We start from the raw sequence: 22,696 nt of genomic DNA, 5'->3' as shown, positions 1-22,696 counted from the left end.
ATGAATGTGCGTTGCGTAACTGGCGAGCAGTTGCGCATGTCTGATCTGCAGTGGAGGGACACCACTGGTCACCAGATTCGTCCTAAAAGCTCCTGTCGCTAATTGAACCCCACAGTGGTGCACAGGGTCGAGTATATGCAATGCTGAAGGCACTGCCAAACCATAATCCACACTTCCATAGTCCATTTGGGATTGGGCAAGGGCTCTGTAGAGCTGCAGCAGCGTACAGAGATCTGCAACCCAATTGGTGTTGCTCAAGCAACGGAGGGCACTGAGGTGCTGCCAGCACTTCTGATTAAGCTGACGAAGATGAGGGAGCCAAGTCAATAGAGCATCGAAAATCAGTCCTAGGAATTGGTATGTCTCCACTACAGAGAATGGATCGTCATTAAGATAAAGTGTGGGTTCCGGATGAACGTTACAACACCGACAGAAATGCATGACACACGACTTTGCGGCTGAAAACTGGAAGCTGTGGGCTAGAGTGCATGACTGCGCCTTGTGGATGGCTCCCTGGAGGCATCGCTCAGGAACAACAGTACTGGAGCAGCAGTACGAAATGCAGAAGTCGTCTGCATACGGAGAAGGTGAGACGGAGGGCCTGACAGCTGCTACTAGGCCGCTAATGGTCACTAAAAATAGAGAGACACTAAATGCAGAGCCTTGCGGGACTCCTTTCTCCTGGATATGGTTGGAACTATGGGAGTCACCAACTTGGACACTGAAAGCACAGAACGACAAAGTTTTGGATAAAAATCTGGAGTGGTCCCCGGAGACCCCACTCATACAATGTGGCAAGGATATGACTTGCCAAGTCGTGTTGTATGCTTTAGGTAAGTCAAGAAAGAGCAATCAGGTGTTGCCGTCTGGAAAAGGCTGTTCGGATGGCAGACTCGATGGACACAAGATTATCAGTTGTAGAGCAACCCTGGCGGAAGCCGCACTGATATGGAGCCAGCAAGCTACATGACTCCAGGACCCGACCCAACCCAACTGCCGACATACCATATGTTCCAGCAGCTTACAAAGAATGTTGGCGAGGCTGATGGGCTGATAGCTATCCACATCAAGTGGGTTTTTACCGGTTTTGAGCGCCGGAATGATGGTGCTCTCCTGCCACTGCGATAGAAAGACACCATCGCACCAGATCTGGTTGAAAATGAGAAGATGTCGCTTGTAGTCAGATGAGAGATGTCTAATCATTTGGCTGTGGATGCGATCAGGCCCAGGAGCTGTGTCGGGGCAATGTGCAAGAGCACTGAGGAGCTCCCACTCTGTAAATGGGGCATTATAGGATTCACTGCAGCGTGTAGTGAATGAGAGGACGTTCCCTTCCAGCCTCCGTTTGAGTGTGTGAAAGGCTAGGGGGGTTATTCTCCGACACAGAGGCTCGAGCAAAGTGCTCGCAAATCGCGTTTGTGTCGGTACATAACTCGCCATTGATGGTAACACCAGGGACACCTGTTGGGGTCTGGTACCCAAAAAGACATCTGATCTTCGTCCAGACTTGGGAAGGTGACGTATGGCACCCAATGGTCGACACACATCTCTTCCACACTCCTGTTTCCGTTGTTTTATAAGGTGGCGTACACAGGCACGAAGCCGCTTAAAGGCTATGAGGTGCTCCAGGAAAGGGTGCCGTTTATGCCGCTGTGGAGCTCGCCGATGCTCCTTAAATGCTTCAGCGACTTCCGACGACCACCAAGGACTGCCTTATGCCTCGGGCACCCTAAAGAGCGAGCGATCGTGTTTTCTGCTGCAGAAACAATTGTGCTAGTCACCTGCTCAACCGTCACATCGATGTTACCGTGTGGGGGAGATTCAGCGGTGACAGCAGAGGTGAAAGTTCCCCAGTCTGCCTTGTTCAAAGCCCATCTGGGCAGGCATCCATGTGGCAGACGCTGGGGCAGTGATAGGAAGATGGAGAAGTGGCATTACCACACACACTACCACACAGGTCGCCATGTGCTCTCCAGTGGATAGATGGGAGAAGTCCTGGGCTGCAAATTGATAAAGCAATGGCCGAGTAACTACCATCAGCCACACTGAACTGTGTGGCGGCCCCAGTATCTAAGAGGTAGAGGTCGAACTGCGACAGTAAAGTTTCGACATCTCTGTTTCGGCCAGTAAGCGTGGTACCACAGCACAAGGGGTTATGGGCATTAAAATCTCCCAGAAGTAGGAAAGGTTTAGGGAGTTGATCAATCAGTGCACCTAATACATTCAGGGGTACTGCACCATCTGGAGGAAGATATACACTGCAGACAGTTCTTTCCTGCATCATCCTTATTCTGACAGCCACAGCTTCAAGAGGGGTTTGAAGGGGGCACATGTTCACTACAGACCGAGTTTAGGACATAAACGCAAACTCCACCTGACACTCGATTATAGTCACTACGGTTCCTGTAATATCCCCTATAGCCGCAGAGGGTAGGGGTCTGCATTGCTGGGAACCAGGTTTCCTGGAGGGCAATGCAGATACCATGTGTAAAGCTTAACAGTTGTCGTAGCTCAGCCAGGCAGTGGAAAAAACCACCGCAATTCCATTGGAGGATCACATCGTCAGACTGGGAAGGCATGGAACATTCAATGAGGCATTTTACGCCTCAGAGTCACCTGCTGCCATCAATTTATTGCCTGAGCAGTCTATATCCATCGAGTCTGAGGGTCTGGCGAGATCTAGGTCCTCAGCGGATGCCAAAATCTCCACCCCATCCTCAGCCGCAGAGCTTGTAGGTGGCAGTGGTGTGGGTGCCACCACAATTTCCTTGGTTTTATGGGTTTTCTTTTTGGATTTCTCTCGCTGCTCCTTGGGTTTCCCTGGCAGGGAGGACTTCACTGGCTCAGTCTGCGGGACTGAGGATTAGCGTGAAGCCCTACGACCAGCTGCTTTTGGGCTCTTCAGCCACTGGTGGGTGTCATTTTTCCCACTAGAAGAAACCTGGGAAGGGAGTGACCCAAGGAACCCATTCCTGGTGAGAGAAGCTAAAGAAGACTTATGTTTCTCCGGCTTAGAAGTGGGGACGGATGTCCCCGATTGTTTTGGGGGGGGGGGGGGGGGGGGGGGGGATGTTGCTCCCGAAGCAGTTGGTGCAGGAGCAACAGGGAGGGGAAATGCCCTCCAGCATCATGGGGGCAGGTGTAGTCTTCCGGCTCTGAGAGATGACCTGGTTTGGCGGAGCTGATGGTGCCAGAACTGTTGTGGCGGCAGTGTAAGACGATGTCATACGCACAGGATGCAGGCGTTCAAATTTTCTCTTAGCCTCAGTGTAGGTCAGTCTGCCCAGGGTCTTTTACTCCACGATTTTCTTTTCTTTCTGGAGAATCCTGCAGTCAGGCAAGCAAGGTGATCTCCACAGTTGACACAGATGGGAGGCGGGGCACATGGAGTATTGTCGGGATGTGATGGGCGTCCGTAATCTCGGCATGTGATGCTGAAAGTACAGCGGGAAGGCGTACGGCCGAACTTCCAGCACTTAAAGCACCGCATCGGAGGAGGGATATAGGGCTTTATATTACACCAGTAGACCATCACCTTGACCTTCTCGGTCAATGTATCCCCCCTCAAAGGCCAAGATGGAAGGCACCGGTGGCAACCTGATTATCCTTCAAACCCAGGTGGACACACTGGATGAAATGTACACCTCACCGCTCTAAATTGGCGCGCAGCTCATTGTCAGACTGCAAAAGAAGGTCTCTGTGAAATATGATACCCTGGACCCTACTTAATCTCTCATGGGGCTTGTCACAAGCGAGTAACTCCCGTGACTGGGCAGAAGATGCTGTTTTGATCAAGCCTGACCAAGATCTCATTTTCAGTAAGCCCTCCACCTCCCAGAACTTGTCCTCTAATTGCTCAACAAAAGACTGAGGTTTCATCACCATGAAAGATACCCAATCAGCTCTCGAACATACAAGGTACGGGGGCGAATAAGATCCGCTGTCATCCTTAGCCTGATGTTCCTCCCATGGTGTGGCCAGGGAGGGGAACGATTTGGGATCGTACTTCTTTGCGTTGAATTGAGTTCATTACCACTTACAGGCTGCTGGTGTTTCACCACCAGCAAGAGATGATAGACTACGCTTCATCGCCTGTCATCCGCCCTGATGCCACCCACTCCGACCAGGGCCCTCCCCACCAGCACTACCCAACCGCAGCAAAGGCCACCTGGCAGGATGGCCATTGCCGGTAGTCCCGATGCCCCAGGGGGATGGGCATCTACCCCTTGGCTTACATGGGGAGTTAACTGCGCAAGCATCACCAGAGCGATCCCTGTGAGGTCAGGGGGCTACAACCAACAGGGTACATGGCAGTACCATCACAACGGACTGGCTACCGTGCTGGATATCAGGTGTAAAGCAGTCCATGGTCATCGTCTACGCAGAAATCAACACTGCATAATGCATGGTGAAAAACGCAACCAGGGAGGTGTCCTTGCACAAGGGACGGAGAATGGTCAGGACTGCAACAACAATGAGAAAGTAGGCTAAAGATCTCCATGCACAATGGACACGATGCACCTTGTAAGGCGCCCTTCCACAATTGGCTCGCTCTCTTCGGGAAAATTTTGAAGAATGGAGGTCAAACCGTACAGGGGACCATCACATAAGGGCTGAAACATGTGAAACTCCTTTTAGTCATCCCTTACGACAGGCAGGAATACCTCGGGCCTATTCTAACCCCCAGACCAGCAGCGGGAGAGGTGGGGAGGGGAATGGGGGAAGTAGTGGAAAATACAGAAATAAAAAAGACTGGTTGTCGTGGTGAAATGACGGCTGTGTCATGCTGGAATGGGAACACGGAGGAGGCCGAATGGGTGAGGAAAGTGACAAACGAAGGATGAGGCCAGGAGGGTTACAGGAACGTAGGATGTATTGCAGGGAAAGTACCCATCTAAGCAATTCAGAATAGATGGTGTTGGTGATAATGATCCATACGGCACAGGCTGTGAAGCAGTCACTGAAATGAGGGATATCATGTTTGGCAATGTGTTCAGCATCAAGGTGGTCCACTTGTATCTTGGCCACAGTTTGTTATGGGCCATTCATGTGGACAGGCAGCTTGTTGGTTGTCATGCCCACATAGAATGTAGCACAGTGGTTGCAGATTAGCTTGTAGATCACATGACTGGTTTCACAGGCAGCCTTGCCTTTGATGGGATAGGTGATGTCCGTGATACACACGCTGAACTGGGCTGATCCAAAAGGCTCCAGTCGATATCCGAATCCCCTCATGGTGGATAGCATCAAACACCCTGAGACAGGAAGGACAGGCTGATTCGTAGACCACACTGCCATAATCTAAACACGATCGAACGAATGCCCTTTAAAACTGCAGGAGGTGGCACCTGTCAGCTCCCCATGTTTTTCAGCTAAGGCATTTCAAAATATTCAGTGACTGGAAGCCCTTTGTCTGTAGGTCTTTCAGGAGTGGCGGCCAAGTTAATTTCAAGTCAAATAATAAACCCAAAAAGCATACAGTTTCTTGAAAATGGAAAATATTGTCCCCCATTTTGAGCACACGTTGGTTAAAACTTCAATGAGCATGGTTAAAATTGACACGTGTAGTCTTCTCAGGTGAGGACCAGAAACTAGTTGTCCTGGCCCAGGTTTCCACTACCCTAAGAGTCAGTTGTAGCCACCTCGTCGTTGTAAGATCATAGGAAGAGTAGAAGATTGCAAAGTCACCCACAAACAAAGCATTTGACAGGACTCCTGACTGTGGAGGAAACACCACTAATAATGATGGCAAACAATGTGAAACTGAGGACACTGCCTTGATGGACCCCACTCCCTTGAACATAGCAGTCTGACAAGGCATCGACTACGCAATATCAAAAATGCCGGCCCTTGAGAAAAAACTGGATAAGAAGTGGCAGGCATCCACGTAGCCACCATTCATGAAGTTGGCCAAGGATGTTGTACCTCCAAGTAGTGTCATAGGCTTCTTCGAGGACAAAAAACAGACAAACCAAATGGTTCCAGTATAAGGACACATGTATTGCCATCTAAAATAAAATTAAGTCGTCATGGGTAGGACAGTAGTGCCTGAAACTGCACTGGGAGTGGCTCAGGTGATCTTGGGATTCGAGCAGTCAGACAAGGCAGTGGTTCACCATGTGTTCAAGAGTCTTACCCATACAACAGGTACGGGACACACTCCAGTAACTATTAGCTAACCAGATGTGAAACAGGAGAGGAGCTGTCCTTTTGGTTCAGGGTACAGATGACAAAGCATAGCATAATGGATCTCATCGGGTCCTGGAGCAGAGTCTGCTTGCAGACAAAGCTGATTGCCACATGGAGAATGGAATGTGGTAGACTTCCTCATTATGTGAGAAGAAATTGAGTTTTCTCATCTCTGCAGTTCAAACACCTGAAAAGCAGGAGCTTGTCTGGATGACGAAATAACAGTAAAGAAGTGTTCAGCTAAAACCTGACCGTTTTCTTCTGGCATGTACACCAACACCCCATCACTTAACAAGGCTGTAAGGGGACATGTACTGCCCTTGCCTGAAATCAGTCTTATTGATTCCCAAACTTGCATAGTGGAAGTGGACCAATTAATGGAAGTTGTGAATTCCCTCCAGGAAGCCCTCTTCCATTCTTTTATCACTCATCCCGCACATGCTCTTGCAGATCTGAAAGCATGAAGGTTTTCTGTAGTTGAACAGTGAAAGTTCCACAGAGCTCTTTGTCTGGCCCGACTGCTAGTGGATAGTCATCATTCCACCAATGTACAGGCAATCGTCTGAGATGGTTATTAGACCAGGCGATGGATTCTGCGGCAGCCCATTGGATATGGGCCACCGTCTCCTGTGCACAATCCTTTTGTTCAAAAATAGCCTGTCAACTCAACTGCAACCGATTTGCCTTTTGTATCATCCATCCGCGTTATCTGTCAGCCACCGTCCTAGTCATGGGACAGATTCACATGGGAAATTTATTTATTTATTTATTTAACCTGGCAAGATTAGGGCCATCAGGCCCTCTCTTAAACCTAACCAGGCATTCTACTTATTTCACATTCATATGTTTTAGTAGGCATGTTAAACTACATCTAGTACAAAAAGTGAAATAAACAATTTGAAAGGTACACCTGGAAAAATACATACATATAGAGATTATATTCTTAGGTCACAAGTACTGTTATAATTAGACATTATTGAAGAGACAGATTTTAGATAGGAGTGCTGGCAGCAGGGAGTATGAGGGAGACTCATGGTGAAGGGAGGAGAAGAATAGAGACATGATGAAATATAATTAAGGAAATATAAAGGAAAAGAAGATTGTGTGGCTAATAGAGATAGATGAAGAGGAAGGCATCTCAGGAGCAAGATAGGAGACGCTAGCTTTGCTATTTAACAGATGAGGGGATTGTCCTTGTACATTAATTTTGTGGAGAACTTTGTGAGGATGATAGTAGGAAATGCTTCAACTTCTTCTTAAAAGCAGCAGGAGATCGAATTTTGCGCAAGGTAAGGGGCAGTTTGTTCCAGAGGCGGACAGCGGCAACTGAGAAGAAGTTTGCAAAAGTTTTTGTTTTGTGAGTGGGCACAGTTAGGATACCAAATAAGAGTGACCTCGTGTTTCGATTATGATGACATGACAGGTTTTTAATCTCTGAAGCAAGTTACTGGGGTGCTTGCGCGACGAGGAGTCGGTGGAGTAGACATAGAGTGTGGTAGTCACGCAATTTGTCCGGCCGCAGCCACCCTAGCTCGGAGTATGAAGCACTAACATGATCATATCGGCGAATGTTGCAGGTGTAACGCACACAGGCATTCATGGTTAGCTCTAGCCGTCTTTTGTTTTCACTACTCATGCCTTGTTGAATCACATCACAATAGTGGAGGTTCGGTAGAACGAGTGCTTGCACGAGCTGGCGTTTCAAGTCCTGTGGAAATATGTTCCGAAACTTTTTGAGAGCATAGAGACAAGCAGACGTCTTTCGGCACACTGCGACTGTATTCTCCGCCCAGTTGAGATGCTCATCCAAAGTTACACCCAAGTTCTTCACTGTTTTCTGATATGGTATTGGAGTACCGTCGAGCAGAATAGAAGGTAGCCGTTCGCGGAAAACTGAACTTATTAATTTCTGATGGGCTATTAAGATTACTTGCGTCTTTTTTGCATTTAGTTTAAGCCCCAGGTTTTTCGCCCATGTCACTACTGAAGACAGATTATCATTCATCTGAGCGATTGCACTGTTTACATCTTCAGGTCTGACGCTTAGGTAGAGCTGGAGGTCGTCGGCATAGAAATGATATTTACAGGAGGACAGAACCGACGAAATATCGTTGACATATAAAGAAAACAAAAGTGGTCCTAAGACTGATCCTTGTGGCACTCCCGAGGAAACATGTTTCCGGGAAGATTTTTCATTTAGGCAGACAACACATTGCTGTCTGTCTTTTAAGTAGCTTTCAAACCATCTCATTGCACTATCAGAGAAATTAAGCTGTTGCATTTTTCTGAGCAATATGTCAAAGTTAACAGTGTCAAAAGCTTTGCTGAAGTCCAGTAGCGTCAATATTGTTGCCTTTTGATTGTCGATGGCATATTTCAGGTCATCAGTTACTTTAATTAGAGCAGTGTTTGTGCTGTGATGTTTACAGAAACCGGATTGAAATTTGTCATATAGGCTGAATTCATGCAAGTGTTCAGTGATTTGGTCATGAACAATATATTCAAGTACTTTGGAAACAGCAGGCAGTATGCTAATTGGTCGATAATCACTAGGCAGTTGCGGGTTTTCGATCTTAGGGATGGGTCGAATTATGCTTCTTTTCCATGCAGTGGGGTATATTCCGTTCACGAGGGAAAAATTAAATATGTCAGTTAAGACAGGAACTAAGATATCGGCAACATTCTTAATCATGGTTATACCGATACTGTCGTTGCCTATTGCATCAGAAGAGATTCTCATTATTGCTTTTCTTGCCGTATTTGTTGTTACATGTTTTAGATGGAAGGTATCGTTGTTAGTTATCCTGTTTGGGGATTCTTGTGGACAGTAATTATCAGCCGTGCTGGTATTCAGAGGTGCAGAGAAGAATTCATTTAATTCGTTAGCTGACACATGAAAAGTTGTTTCCGATTTTGCCTTTCCGACCCCCAAGCTACGGAGATTCTTCCATAGAGTCGTGGGCGTCAGATCGCTGCATACAAGGGAGCGAGCGTGCCTGCTTTTAGCATTGCGAATGCATTGTTTCACTCTGTTCCGTAGCTTTCTATATTCTTCAAAACGCTCGGGTTTCGGATCTGCCTTGAAACGCCTGTGGGCAGCATCCCTATTAGTCATCATTTGACGTAATACAGCTGTCAGCCATGGAGCAGGAGATTTTCTTACACGGATTGTGTGCACAGGTGCATGCTTGTCACAGAGGGCAGCGAGTTTATCACCAAGTTCATTAATTTTGCCGTCGATTGTGAGTTTTCTGATTATTTGATGCCATGAGATTTCTGAGCAATCGGCTGTTAGAGCGTCAAGGTCAATACGTTTCATGTTCCTACACGTTATGTAACACGATTTGATCCTTGGGGGCTGCACAGAGTAGGCCAGGAATATTACATCATGTGCTGAGAGGCCAGGGGCCGATGTTTGACCAACATCTCTTACTTTGTCAGTCTGTTTCGTTGCGATTACGTCTATAAGAGTATGACTGTGCGCCGTACGGTGTGTAGGTTGTAATGGAAGAATGTTCATGCTATTGCAACTAAACAGTCTTCTTAGGTTTATTGCGGAGGGAGTGTCTCTTAGCAGGTCTATGTTCAAGTCACCCATTACGATGACATGTTCGTATTGACACTGAAGTGAATGTAATTCCGACTGGAAGGAACTCATTGAGCTTATTTTTGGCGGCTTGTACACAACGCCAGTCAAGAATTTCCGACTTTGTATATTTATTTCAATGAACCTGAATTCAGCCTCTTTTTCTTCAGCGGGATTTGACGTACATAAGACTTTCGCTTTGAGATCTGTTCGTATATACGCGCCGACCCCGCCACCTCGCTTTTTTGATCTGTCTGCCCTAAGAAATGTGTACCCTGGGAGATGAAAAGATGCAGAGGATATGTGTGGTTTCAACCACGTTTCGGATAAGAGGATTACGTGGTAGTTTAGTTGGTTGAAGAGGAGGCTAAGTTCTTCGTAATGCGCAGGTAAAGACTGGATGTTGCAGTGAGCTGCTAAAAGCCCTGACGCGTTCCGCTGAGCAGCCTGGAGTAGGGTGGCAGACTGGTTTGTCCCTTTGTTAGGCACTACCTGCCGCGAGGGGCACTGGCCGCTGCTTCCGCCATTTGACACAACACAGGAGTGTCCGAGATTTTGCACACCCTGTTTGTGACACCACGAGTGCCGAAAGAAAGGCGACTGCTAAAGATTTCCTGAGGTTGCGGGAGTATAGAAAATGGATTAGTGGTATTCAGTGCAAGGAGAATATGACCAAAATAGTGACAGCTGTGTGTCACTGTGTATCCTCTGTCGTAAGAGGAGAAATGTAATTAGCGTATTTGAAACAGCTTAAGGTGGAAATAAGGGAGAAGGGAGTGATTTAAGAGGCCGATGCTGCCAGCAGAGAGAAGTAAGCTTAATAATTAATAGATTATCGTAGGAAGCTAGAATTAAATTGAAATTTACTAAAGTGATACTGGTAGTGATTATCGTAGGAAGCTACAATTAGACTGAAATTTGCTATAGTGATACTGATAGTGATTTTTGTTATGAACAATTTAAACCGAAGAGATGGGTGATTAATGAACTAAACGAGAGACTAATAACTGCAATAGAACTATTTCAGAACGGAAGAGAATAAACTGAGAAAATGAAAAAAGTATTAGCAGTAACTAAAATTAAGTAATGGTTAGAGCTACAGACACAAAAAAATAGTGAAAAGTTAATACAGTTACAAAAACAATTAGTTGAAGGTACAAATATGGGTATAATTAAAAAATTAATAAAATTACAAGACTATATCTGAGTATTGGGGCAGTTACAATTGCAAATGGTGTTAAGTTTGCACTTTTGGCTCGAGTAGCTTCACTTAATATTATTCAGTTCTGTCATGTTTGTGACTGTCTTCTTTCCAGCTGCTGTCTTAATGATTACTCTGCCATCCTGAGTCCACACATTCTGAAGACCGAAATGGGATACGGCACTGTTTAAAATCTTTAGCCGTTCGTGTGTCAGATCTTCCCTTATTGTAAGCCCTGTCCTTGCTAACTTCTTCTTCTGGGTAAAGATCTCTGCCCCTTTTTCGGTACGAGACAAATTTAATTATTATTGGACAAGGTTTGGTGGCACCTGGTAGTTTTCGTCCCACCTGATGGCTCCTGTCAATGTCTGCCTTGGTCACTTCAACGCCTAATTTTTCACGCGCAACCTGTATAAGCAGGTTGTCCGTGTCTTCTTCCTTATTTTCTACTACTCCAAACAGTCGTAGACTATTTCGCCTTTGGTACTGTTCTAGTTCGTCAGTTGCGGCAGATAGTTTCACTTCCAACTCTCGTGCCTTTTTCTCGTATTCAGACACCGACTTTTTTAGTGCTGTAATTTCGGCAGTATTGGCCTCAACAGTTTCACGCATTTTGGCCAATACTGCTGCCGTTACAGTATCTGATATAGTGCCTGCTATCAGATCGAGATTGTTTTTATCGCGAAGCACAGCGTTTACCTCAGAGCGGACCAGCTCCGCTATACCGGGAGCCGCGGCCACACCTTCCGCCAAGAGCGAGCCCGCCGCACCTGCTGCTTCCCCGCTGCTGAACGCGCTGCTGTTCACTCTTCTGTTTACCATTTTCTCGAAGATATTGGCGGAGCACAGAAAAAAAAATAGCACTACTGCACAGAACACTGTTGTTTTCACGATTTCCACTTGTACTAGACAACACCACCTGCGGGAACACCTTCGAATTCAAATAAATTTCGCGATCCGAACTTAACACGTGTTACATCTCCATGGTTATGACATAAATGGTCACTAGAATGTAAATCTGGAGCCGCTTGCCACTGAACTGAGTCTGCAATAACTGGGGAGCAAAAACAAAAGTCAATGGCTGAAAAAGACCCTGTAGATGCTCGAAAATTACATAAAGGCATCTAACAAGTCTAATCGGTACTTACAGCACACTATACAATGGCTAGCAATATGACTACACAGGCAAAAAGCATTATTAAATCATACAATGTACCCCAAAGCCACAGCCCCCCCCCCCCCACACACACACACACACACGCACACACACACACACACACACACACACACACACACACACACACACACACACACACACACACACACCTTAGCAAGTACAAATTATTATTTGGTCCTTTAACGGATAATTTCAACATGTCAATAAGTTGAGGTTAAAGAAATAGGCTACTACTGTATTGTACACTGACTCTCTCAATATTTTTTTTTTAAAACATGGACTATAATCTTTCTTCCTTCTCCCTACATGGACAATTGGTATTTCAGTCTGTCCAAGGAATTTTTCAGGGGTGTAGCTGTATACACGTAACTGAGAACGTTGTCAATGGGCAGGGCATGAATCTTCACTATACTACTTACTGTTATTGTACTCATCAGTCCAAATATTGGTTTGCTACAGCTCTTGCCAACAGTATCTTGATCAAGTCTCTTTCACATCTGTGTAACTACTGGATCCTATGTCCAACTGAACTTGGTTACTGTGTTCAAGTCTTGTATCCATCCATAAATTTTGCCGCCTCTCCCCTCCTCCTCCTCGAAGATCGCCAAATTAATCATCATAACCCTATTTTATGAGCAATACATACTAATTTAACAAAAACAATATTTCCCTGTATCAACCGTATATCCAGCTTGCAATGTCCTCATCGCAAACATCTTCATACTCGGAACCCACAAAATTTGCACTATTATGAAACAAATTGCAGTGGAGAGTGGGGAGGGGGTGGTAGCATTGCCAGTGTGCAGCCAGCCACGGTTCACAAGGTGTTGCATGTAAACAACAAAACAGCAACACAGCAAGCATGGTGCATTTGAGGAAGAACTAAGATTGAATTGTAGCTGGCCCATAACACTCGAGTCGTGATATGTCAATCAGAAAGTAATTTTTATTAGAGCACAGGTTTGCACAGTATTGCATGGTGTTCATCAGTAAGGCTGATTTAAAATATCAACAAATCTGACTCACTTTCAATTTCAGAAGTGTCACAGATTGTATTACATACAGTTCACTAGATTTATCTCGCAAAAAAGTGTGTGGTCACATTAGCTAGCACAATCACCCAACCCACTCCTCCTGCAAACTGCATATTGGGATCAGGTGTGTGTGGTCACATTAGCTAGCACAATCACCCAACCCACTCCTCCTGCAAACTGCATATTGGGATCAGGTGTGGTATCAATTTTGTCAGATGCATCACTGCAGCTAAATTAATACAGTTTATTTCACAATGAATCACAATCAAGAGAGACACTGTTGATTCAATGGTACTGGGTGCACACAAGAACTGGCATATTTTATGCTTACAGTAGCAACACTGATTTTAGGTCCTTTTTGATCAATTTAGGTATGTGAAAGATTCAGTTGAGTTGGGCTGCCACAAGTATATCTGAAAATATACACAAGTGAGGATGCGATAATGGAAATTGTTTAAGAATCATGAAGCATCTATTACGAAAATACAGAATCTGCTAACTGCAGCACTGTGTTTCAAATTAATATTTTGGATGAGATTAAAAACCATGGTTGGTAAAAACATCATCATCACTTGTGCATCAATTACTTTTCTTTTCGGTACTGGAGCACTAGTGCCTAACACAAATTAATCAAAGTTCTTCAGCACTGGAGTGCCACAATTAAAACCTTCAAAAACTCAAGATTGACTGCATGGCCATTATGAAATTTCACATCTTTTGCAACTAATCGCACCCTTAACATAAGCTGAAAACATGAGTTCACACTTTTAGCAGTGGCATACTTTACAGTCAAAAGAATCTGTCCATTTCATCCAGCTATATACACCCTTGTTGTACAGAGACTGCCTCTCTGAAACAGGCCTAGAAAAGCAACACACTTCGTGGCTCATATTACAGTTAAAACTTCTGTGATACCTCACATTTTCAATCTCTCAATTCCTCTGGGCCTCCATGCCGATATCTGAGAAGAAATAGCCTGCTCAGAGCATCAAAATGTTTTGATGTTTATAGTGGACAACCATTGTGCAACACCATGCCTACCTGTCCATAAGTCAAGAGGCAGGTTGTTTAAATCAACGGTGAACCCACAGGCATAAGTAGACTCATATTCTCTACCTAAGCCTTACGAACTGTTTGCACGGCTTTCTAGAGAACAATAATCTTCCAATGTTGATTTGTTTAATGCCCATTTTCAGTTCCTATCATACCAAGAATATAGAAAAATACTGGTTACCAACATACTCTCTGCATTATATCAATGTAACACATTTGGGGTCGCTAACTGTGTCTGAATATTCTAAAGGTATGTAGAACAACTTACAAATTCCCTATACAGTATCATAACAGGTAAAATGCACTGAACATCTGCATAATTTGCAACCTCTGGCCAAGACACTTTTACAGGATGGCATTAAGTCTGTATTATCCATGTACAGGAAACACCTGAAATAAGCAATTTCTCAAATCTACACAAAGGCAATTGAGTAATTACTTGTTCACTTTAACCTCTAACATTAACCCTCTCCTATCAAAGACAATATTGAAATAAATTCTTGTGTATTTTTTGGTGCTGTAACACCATCTTATAGGGAATTCATTATAAAACAATAGATTGCTACTCATCGTAAAAATGATATGTTGAGTTGCAGACAGGCATAACAGAAAGACTGCTACATATTCGAGTTATCAGCCAAAGCCTTTTTCAGAAAGGCAAACAAAAGAAAGAAACACACACACACACACACACACACACACACACACACACACACACACACAACCTGTACTTTCACTTTGCATAATTAGAATCCATTATAATTTACAAAAAATGTTTCTCTAGAACAAAATAGGGAGGTGTATTCATACGAGGACAGTGGGAAAGAAAATGACTATCTTACATGATAATTTTTATAAGCAACATCAAAGAACACATCAAATGAATGTACACACTACTTTGAATATTATTCTGTGGAATTCTGAGGCCTGCAGAATCCATCCAGCAATGCCTCTCAAAGTTTTTGCTCATGGCCAAAACACACACAACTGTGTGAATATCTCGTGAATATCTCCGTGTTGATTTAATAGGATCTTTTTTAGCAACACAACTCATTGTAACAGATCCAATTCCCATATGTGGCCAGACTGTAACACACTACCACAGCTTTATCGAAGATGATAATCATGGAGGGTATACCAGTTACCATTGTGACTGACATTACACCAAAATTTATGTCAGTTTCCAATTTCAAAAGTTTAAGTACTAGTGTGAGACTAATTCTAAAAATGGTTTCAATGGTTTTCTAGCAACTTACAGAGGAACACAAGTCAGTGACCACAAATCTAGCCAAGAAGATTCATGGCCACCTTCAATGAATGTTCCTCAATCTGCCCAATAGATAAGATAACAAAACTACACAACTCCAGGTCAGCACTCTAATACGGGCATGCCTACTTTCAGCCACACTAGGACACATTCCAGGAGCCACCACGTGCCTTGAAGACTGTCAGTTGGTGACAAGTGCAACATCCTGGTGTTAAACAAGGATGGCAACACTGGAATCAGCTACACTTGCCAGGGCAAGTGCTATCAGCTCTAGCCAACCTGTTCCAACTGGTGGCACAACTGAACACCAAAAAACACAACAACTGCTCTATAATAACTTCGAACTGACTCTTGTGACATCACACTCAAATGCAATATAGTACCAAACAGTATCCTAACCTGAAACTTCCTGGCAGATTAAAACTGTGTGCCCGACCGAGACTCGATCTCGGGATCTTTGCCTTTCGCGGGCAAGTTCTCTACCATCTGAGCTACCGAAGCACGACTCACGCCCGGTACTCACAGCTTTACTTCTGCCAGTATCTCGTCTCCTACCTTCCAAACTTTACAGAAGCTCTCCTGCGAACCTTGCAGAACTAGCACTCCTGAAAGAAAGGATACTGCGGAGACATGGCTTAGCCACAGCCTGGGGGAGTTCATATCAGCGCACACTCCGCTGCAGAGTGAAAATCTCATTCCAGTATCCTAACTTATCGAATTAGTTCGGCCAGCATCTTCGTTACTTGCTCAAAGTGTAAGACATCACTCAACCACTATTGAGACACTAACACACTACATAGTGGCACCACACATCGAGACTGGCCACACTGGCCATGTCTTTTGTCCCTATTGCATAGTTGGGGGGAGGGGGACTCAGTAGCTCCTCTGATCAACACTGATACTGCATATACCTCATTAAGCTGTGTTAACTGCTACAATGGTCAGTGGGGATGCTGCCCAGCCACAGCCCGCAATATGCCACTTCAGTGCGTACATAGGTCACATCTTACAGCAAAATGAGTGTGTCCTTCATAACAGACTCAATCGATTTTGTTCACTGGATTCTGCTCATACCTGCAGCTGCTAGACTGGTTCTTTGACTAACTATGATACGCAAGTCATGGGAAGAAAACCTATCTTAGCCTATGATGAACTTTTCTGTTTGCATGCTTATAATGTGTGTCTACCTATTTTTTTTTTTTGTTAATGATGAGTACTGTCTACAAAAAGCTATGCATATAATACTATGCCAAAGCAAGATGTAAAATGATCAGCTGCAATATGAAACACTTTTTGCCTGCATTATGACCAAAATAACTAAAGTAAAGGCTACAGTTTCTGTGATGAAGAAGACTGAAAAAATAATGTACTTACCATGCATTGACATAACGATCACCTTTGGCTGAGCTCAGGAAATAGTTTTCCGAATGTTCAGTCACTGGAGCAACATATATTAAATTTAAAACATCTGTTGAATGGCCTGCAAATGTTTTTATAACTTGTTTGTCATCCAAATTCCACCAACTAATAGTTCGACTTGCTGCCAGGAGTGACTTTCCATCTGGTAAAACTAAGATACTAGTCAACTGTTCCGTTCCTGCTTTCCACTTGCTGCAAAAGATTAAAAAGTAAAGTTCATCTGAGATGGTTTTATAATCAGCCAAACAAAAAATCGCAGTAACATTTTGCATAGTAAGCAGGGAATATTGCTTTCTTTCAGATGTATTTAGATGAAACACTAAGTAATGTTACATTCATCTTCACATTTCCTTCAGTACAGCAGCAGAAGTTATGTCCAATGTTTAGTGTTATTCAGAAACAAAGAATAGATGTCAACTGTTTATTACAGACCAACAGTGAAAGATAGAAACACATTGTGTATGTCACTGGATAGTGAAAGATTCAAAGTTTTATGTTCGCACAGACACTATACTACACACTCAACATGAGCATCATGCCTTTCTCAAGAAACATCGACATGGTAGGCCATTTCATTCCACACCTGAATCAACAGGTCCCTGTTTATTGAACAGAAAGCTTTAACAACTGAATTTCTCGGATTTTTACGAGTAGCTGCCATAGGTGGGACAAAGACTGCCTTATGCACTTTCACAAGGGACGAAAAAAAAATTGAAAGGTTTGAGGTCTGATTACCGGCGAGACCAAAAACAATGAATAAGTTCTTGTTGTCCATCCTATCCAATGAAACACTGGGAGGATGGTGTTAAGATAATGCCACACAACATGGAGAAAGAGAAGAACTAAAACAAAATCATTGGAATCCTCAATAAAGTAAGTTCAGAAAACTACCACTTTTGCAGCATGTCCAGGCATATTCCAATCTCAGTTTGCACAAACTTTGTGAACAGAAATGGCGCCAAAAACATTCACCGTTGATGAGTCTCAATGACAATGCCAGGATTTTGTGACCCCCCCCCCCCCCCCAAATTCTTACATTATAGCAGTTTACTTTACATGATAGCAGAAACATCAATTTGTTTGAAAAGACGAGTTGTCCTAAAAAAAAAAGAAAAAAGGCTTCTACCATATCCTGGAGAACTGTAATGAAAAATTCAGTACCTTCTGTTATGGTCACCATGATGCAATTGCTGCAGTAACTGCAACTTTTAAGGCTTCATATGCAGGTGTCATTCCAGAATATGCCACACCATTGTTTGAGGAGGAAGTTCTTGGCCTGCCCATCTTGTGGACTTCCAAGGGCTGTGTGGACACATCTTTGATATGCTTGACATCATCAGATGCACGTGATCAACCAATGCTGTTCCCTTTGCATATGTAATCAACTTCCAAGAACATTTTATGCCAGTCATAAATCTGATTTCGCAGAGGCGGCTTCTTTCTGAATCAATAGCGGAATGCATGTCGCACTTGAACAATGGCTTGACTTCATGCAAATTTCATCACAAAATGGTGTAACCACCATGTTGGTACAAACAAAAAACAGTGCAACTGTGTCAAAACTCTGAACATTCCTGGTTCCAGTGACACGCACAGTGTGTGTGTGTGTGTGTGTGTGTGTGTGTGTGTGTGTGTGTGTGTGTGTGTGCGCGCGCGCGCGCGAGCGAGCGAGCGAGCGCAGATACATCCAGTCTTGCAATATCAAGGCAGGTTACACATGGAATGAAGGGGGTAGATCCTGTTGAGTTAAGTCAAACGCATTCAAATGACCATCTATGAACTCTTGTGAGCTTTGCTCAGTATCAGTATGTGCCCACTTATCTGTTTACAACTGTGCAACTGTTATTGTGTCATGTTAGATTTCTCGTGCAATACATCATGTGGCTCTCAAGGCAGTAAAACGTGCAAGTTTGTTTTAACCTGAAGGAGACTAAACAAATGTTCACTAATATGTCAACAGTATTATCAACAGAACTAAGTAACTCGTAGTACCAACACACATTAGAACTCTCAACAGTTTATGGGCCAAGTCCAGGATACTGTTGTTGAACAGAAAAATTATTTCATTCAACAAAGGTGGCAACAAATTATTTGATTCATGTGCCGGACCTGAATGGACATGAAAACTACAGAAATTGGGCTTTTCCAATCAAGAAAGGAACATGCTCATTCTCCAAGGACTGGCAAAACGTATCTCAGAAGTAGTTGGGTTTAACATCCCGTCAACATTGAAGTCATTAGAGATGAGCACAAGCTCAGATTGTGTTCAGGAGGAGGAAGGAAATTGGCCATGCCTTTTCAAAGGAACTGGAGCAATTTAGGGAAATCACAAAAAAACCTTAATATGGATGGCCAGATGATGGTTTGAACAGTCATCCTTCCAACTGCGAGTCCAGTGTGCCAACCGCTGCGCCACCTCGCTCAATAATAATTCTTACTATTAATCCATGTGTATGGGCATGTAAAAGAAGCAAAATGTCAGTGGACTTGTGGCAGAAAATGAAATTATTGCTTGATGACTCTGGCAAGAAAGAAGTTACTTGCTGCAAGGGCAAAAAGCCAGGACATTTTAAAAGAAAATACCCTAGTAGTGAGGTTAATGATATCGGACAAAACATAACCTCAAATGCCTTCAGTGCAGTATTATTAAACGATTCTTTTAAAGAAGTGACTGGTTTGTCGATTTGGGTGCTAGTGCCCATCATACAGCAAATGGCAAATAAAAACTGGGTGAAGAATACAGTGACCAATATTACCATGCATAAAACTGTGGTAGTGAATCAGACTGAAATTCCTGTGTTCTATGTTATGATCTGGAGGAGTTGATTTAACAACGGTAGTTGAAAAGACTTCTATGATGCCATAGTGAAAAATGTTGTGGGTGTTCTAGAATTTATTGTCTGTGAACAGGTTAATTGAGCCAGGAAACTCAGTTGAATTTTGTAATATTAACAAGAATCCAGAATTAGTGGCAACTGCAGATCTTGTTGATGCTATTTATAAACTGAACACTGACAGAAGCAATTTTTTAGGAATGGTTATTGTATCTAGTTGGCATAGACTCTTATCAATGATATTTGTAAGCTGAGCATTGACAGAAGTAATTTTTCAGGAATTGTTACTGCATCTTGTTGTCATAGGTTAAGACACGTAAATGTGAATAAAATTATAAAAATGAGATGCTGCTATTGAATGAATTGTGTGTGACAATGTTAACATGAATATTACTAAGCAGAGTTGTGTGGCATGTAATGATAGCATGCAAACGAGACAGCCTTTTCCTCATGAAGGCAGTAGAGCTACTAAGATACTTGAGATTATACAGGCAGATCTCTGTGGACCAAAGGAAGTTTGTCACTAGGTGATGCAAAGTTTTTCTCATTTTGGAAGATGATTATAGCCTAATGGCATTTGTGTATTTTCTAAAGACAACGGTTGAAACTTTTGACAGACTTCGCGAATTTCAAAAAATTGTCATAAAATCAGCAAGATAGAAAAAGCAAAATAATTAGAACAGATAATGGTAAAGAATTCTGCTGTGAGAGTTTTGGCAGAGTATTGAATAAGCATGGGTTTTGACATTAATTGACTAATAGCTATACACCAGAACAAAATGGTGCATTGAACAGAACTGTGACAGAAAAGGTAAGATGTATACTATTTGATGGAGAACCTGATAAAAGTTTTTGGGCTGAATCTGTTAATAGTGCAGTAAGTTAAAATTTAGGGAATAAAACACCCTAATGAAATGTGGACTGGTGAGACACCAACAATTGGTCATCTCTGAATAACTGGAACACACACAAAACTTGGATTATCAGTGAAGCATGAAAACGTAGAATCCAACATTTGATTATGAGATTTTAACACAATAAGTCCACTTTGATGAAGAAAACAGAACAAGAAGTCTGAAGACAGCTGCCTCATTACTCTGGTCACTGCAGTGAACAGAATAAATACAAGCAGATTGCTCTCATTTCACATAAATGACTTCACTAATGGTAACTACGACAGTAAAGATGTTAGTTTTACACAGTAAACTGCTTGCATAGGGTATGCGTCTGCCAATAACCAAAAATACGCTAGTGTAAATTTTAAATCTATAGGGAGTTTCAGTGACTTCACATATTGCTGGCAATGAAACTTGACATTAAAATCCAAGAAAGTAACATGCAGGCACCATCTGGAAATTATGCTATTTAGCATCAAGAAAAATATCCAGGAAATTTAACTGATTTTTTTCTCCAACTTCCTCATCACAAATTTTAAACATTATGGGCACTATACACAAGTCACTGGCATTTCGTGATACAAACAGTGTAATTAATTATTTGCCACCATTACCAAGCACACGTGTCACACCTAGGAGGAGCAAATTAGTGTTTGATGTCCCATCCACAACGAGAGCATTGGAGACTGAGTACAAGCTCACATTAGGAAAGGATGGAGAAGGAAAGCAGCCGTGCCCTTTTGAAGAAACCATCTTGGCATTTGCCTTATAAGTGATTTAGGGAAATCAAGGAAAGCCTAAATCAAGATGGCCAGAAGCAGGTTTGAACCGTCATCCTCCCGAATGTGAGTCCAATGGACTACCCCGGTCAATGTGTCACATCTACATACAACCAGAGTTGTTCTCTGTTTTAAGGGGAGACGGTGGCAGTCTTGCCCTGATATTTTTGTAAATACATACCTTTGCCATTTTTTGTTCAATCTCATTGAAATTTTTCACACTTATGTATAGAGATCTAATATGATTTTTTTAAATTCAGAATTTTTAATAATCTAATGCAGAGAGATAATTTTGAATTTTTTATTGCATTATTATTTTAAGATACACTTTTTCATAATTTCGAGGCAATTTTGGCAAATTTTTTTAATGGTAAAATAATCTACACTAATAGGTGTACAATTAAGTGCAGTAACTTTTTGGTAAATTAATGCTATTATTTTCTGTGATATTTTGGATTCGAACATTTTTTACAAGCAAACTTTTCAATATATTATCAACCACAAAACTGTGTATAATATCTCTATTAAAATTTCGTTCCACTTTAATATTGCTTCAAAGTAAAAGAATAGGTGTGCCAAATTTCATTGCAATCCTTCCAGTAGTTTCTGATTTGTGTGTTCCTGAATGCAGAAAACCTTAATTTGCAGAAAAATCATTTTAAAGTTCGGATGAAAAAAATCTCTAGCATACCTTAGCTAAAACTGCCCATATCCATATTCCATTTCTTCCGCATCAACCTCTACAGCCCTTTTAGCTTCTCTGCTCCTTTGCCTAGCAATTTCTTGTATGTTCTGAGCTGAACTCTCCGCCTTCACGATTCTTTGCTTATCGATGATCTGTAGTACCTGCTCAGTGAAGACTCCAGGTGTAAAGCCCAACTTGCTGAGGATGTGAAGACTTGCCACATTCCCATCATTAAACACTGCTGCAGCTTCGAAAGCAGAAATCTTCACCATCAAATTGGAAACAAACACAGTCTTTGGACATGTTTTCCAAATAAGAGCATTGAAACTTTCATTTGGGTTCTGCGTTTTCCCATGCAGACATTTTTCTAGCAGTTCTGGTGAAGTCAGTGCTCTAAAAGTTGGTTTAATGGCCATTGAAACCTCATAAGGAAGGTTATTTTTATGGGTATAAGCTCCCCACTTTCCTTACTTTTCAAAAATTTGCACCATTTATTAGAACAGAGGCCATGTTGAGGTGTACTGTCTGTCGACAAGTAATGAAACCAAATGGCCCATACTGCTTTCCTCATACTGT

The 22,696-nt window shown here is 42.9% G+C and overlaps 1 protein-coding gene across 1 annotated transcript in view; it reads right to left on the bottom strand.

The window, feature by feature from the left end:
• Positions 1 to 22,696, bottom strand: part of LOC124798637 (WD repeat-containing protein 43) — a 92,167-nt gene that overhangs the window by 49,142 nt on the left and 20,329 nt on the right. Inside the window, exon 3 of the mRNA XM_047262121.1 lies at positions 16,882 to 17,118. Within this exon, the coding sequence (XP_047118077.1) occupies positions 16,882 to 17,118 (237 nt within the window). The remainder of the gene's footprint in view (positions 1 to 16,881; positions 17,119 to 22,696) is intronic.

This window comes from Schistocerca piceifrons, chromosome 5 (genome assembly GCF_021461385.2).
Source record: "Schistocerca piceifrons isolate TAMUIC-IGC-003096 chromosome 5, iqSchPice1.1, whole genome shotgun sequence".
Classification (NCBI taxonomy): domain Eukaryota; kingdom Metazoa; phylum Arthropoda; class Insecta; order Orthoptera; family Acrididae; genus Schistocerca; species Schistocerca piceifrons.
Note: the sequence above shows the minus strand (reverse complement) of the source record. Positions and strands in the feature narration are given on the sequence as shown.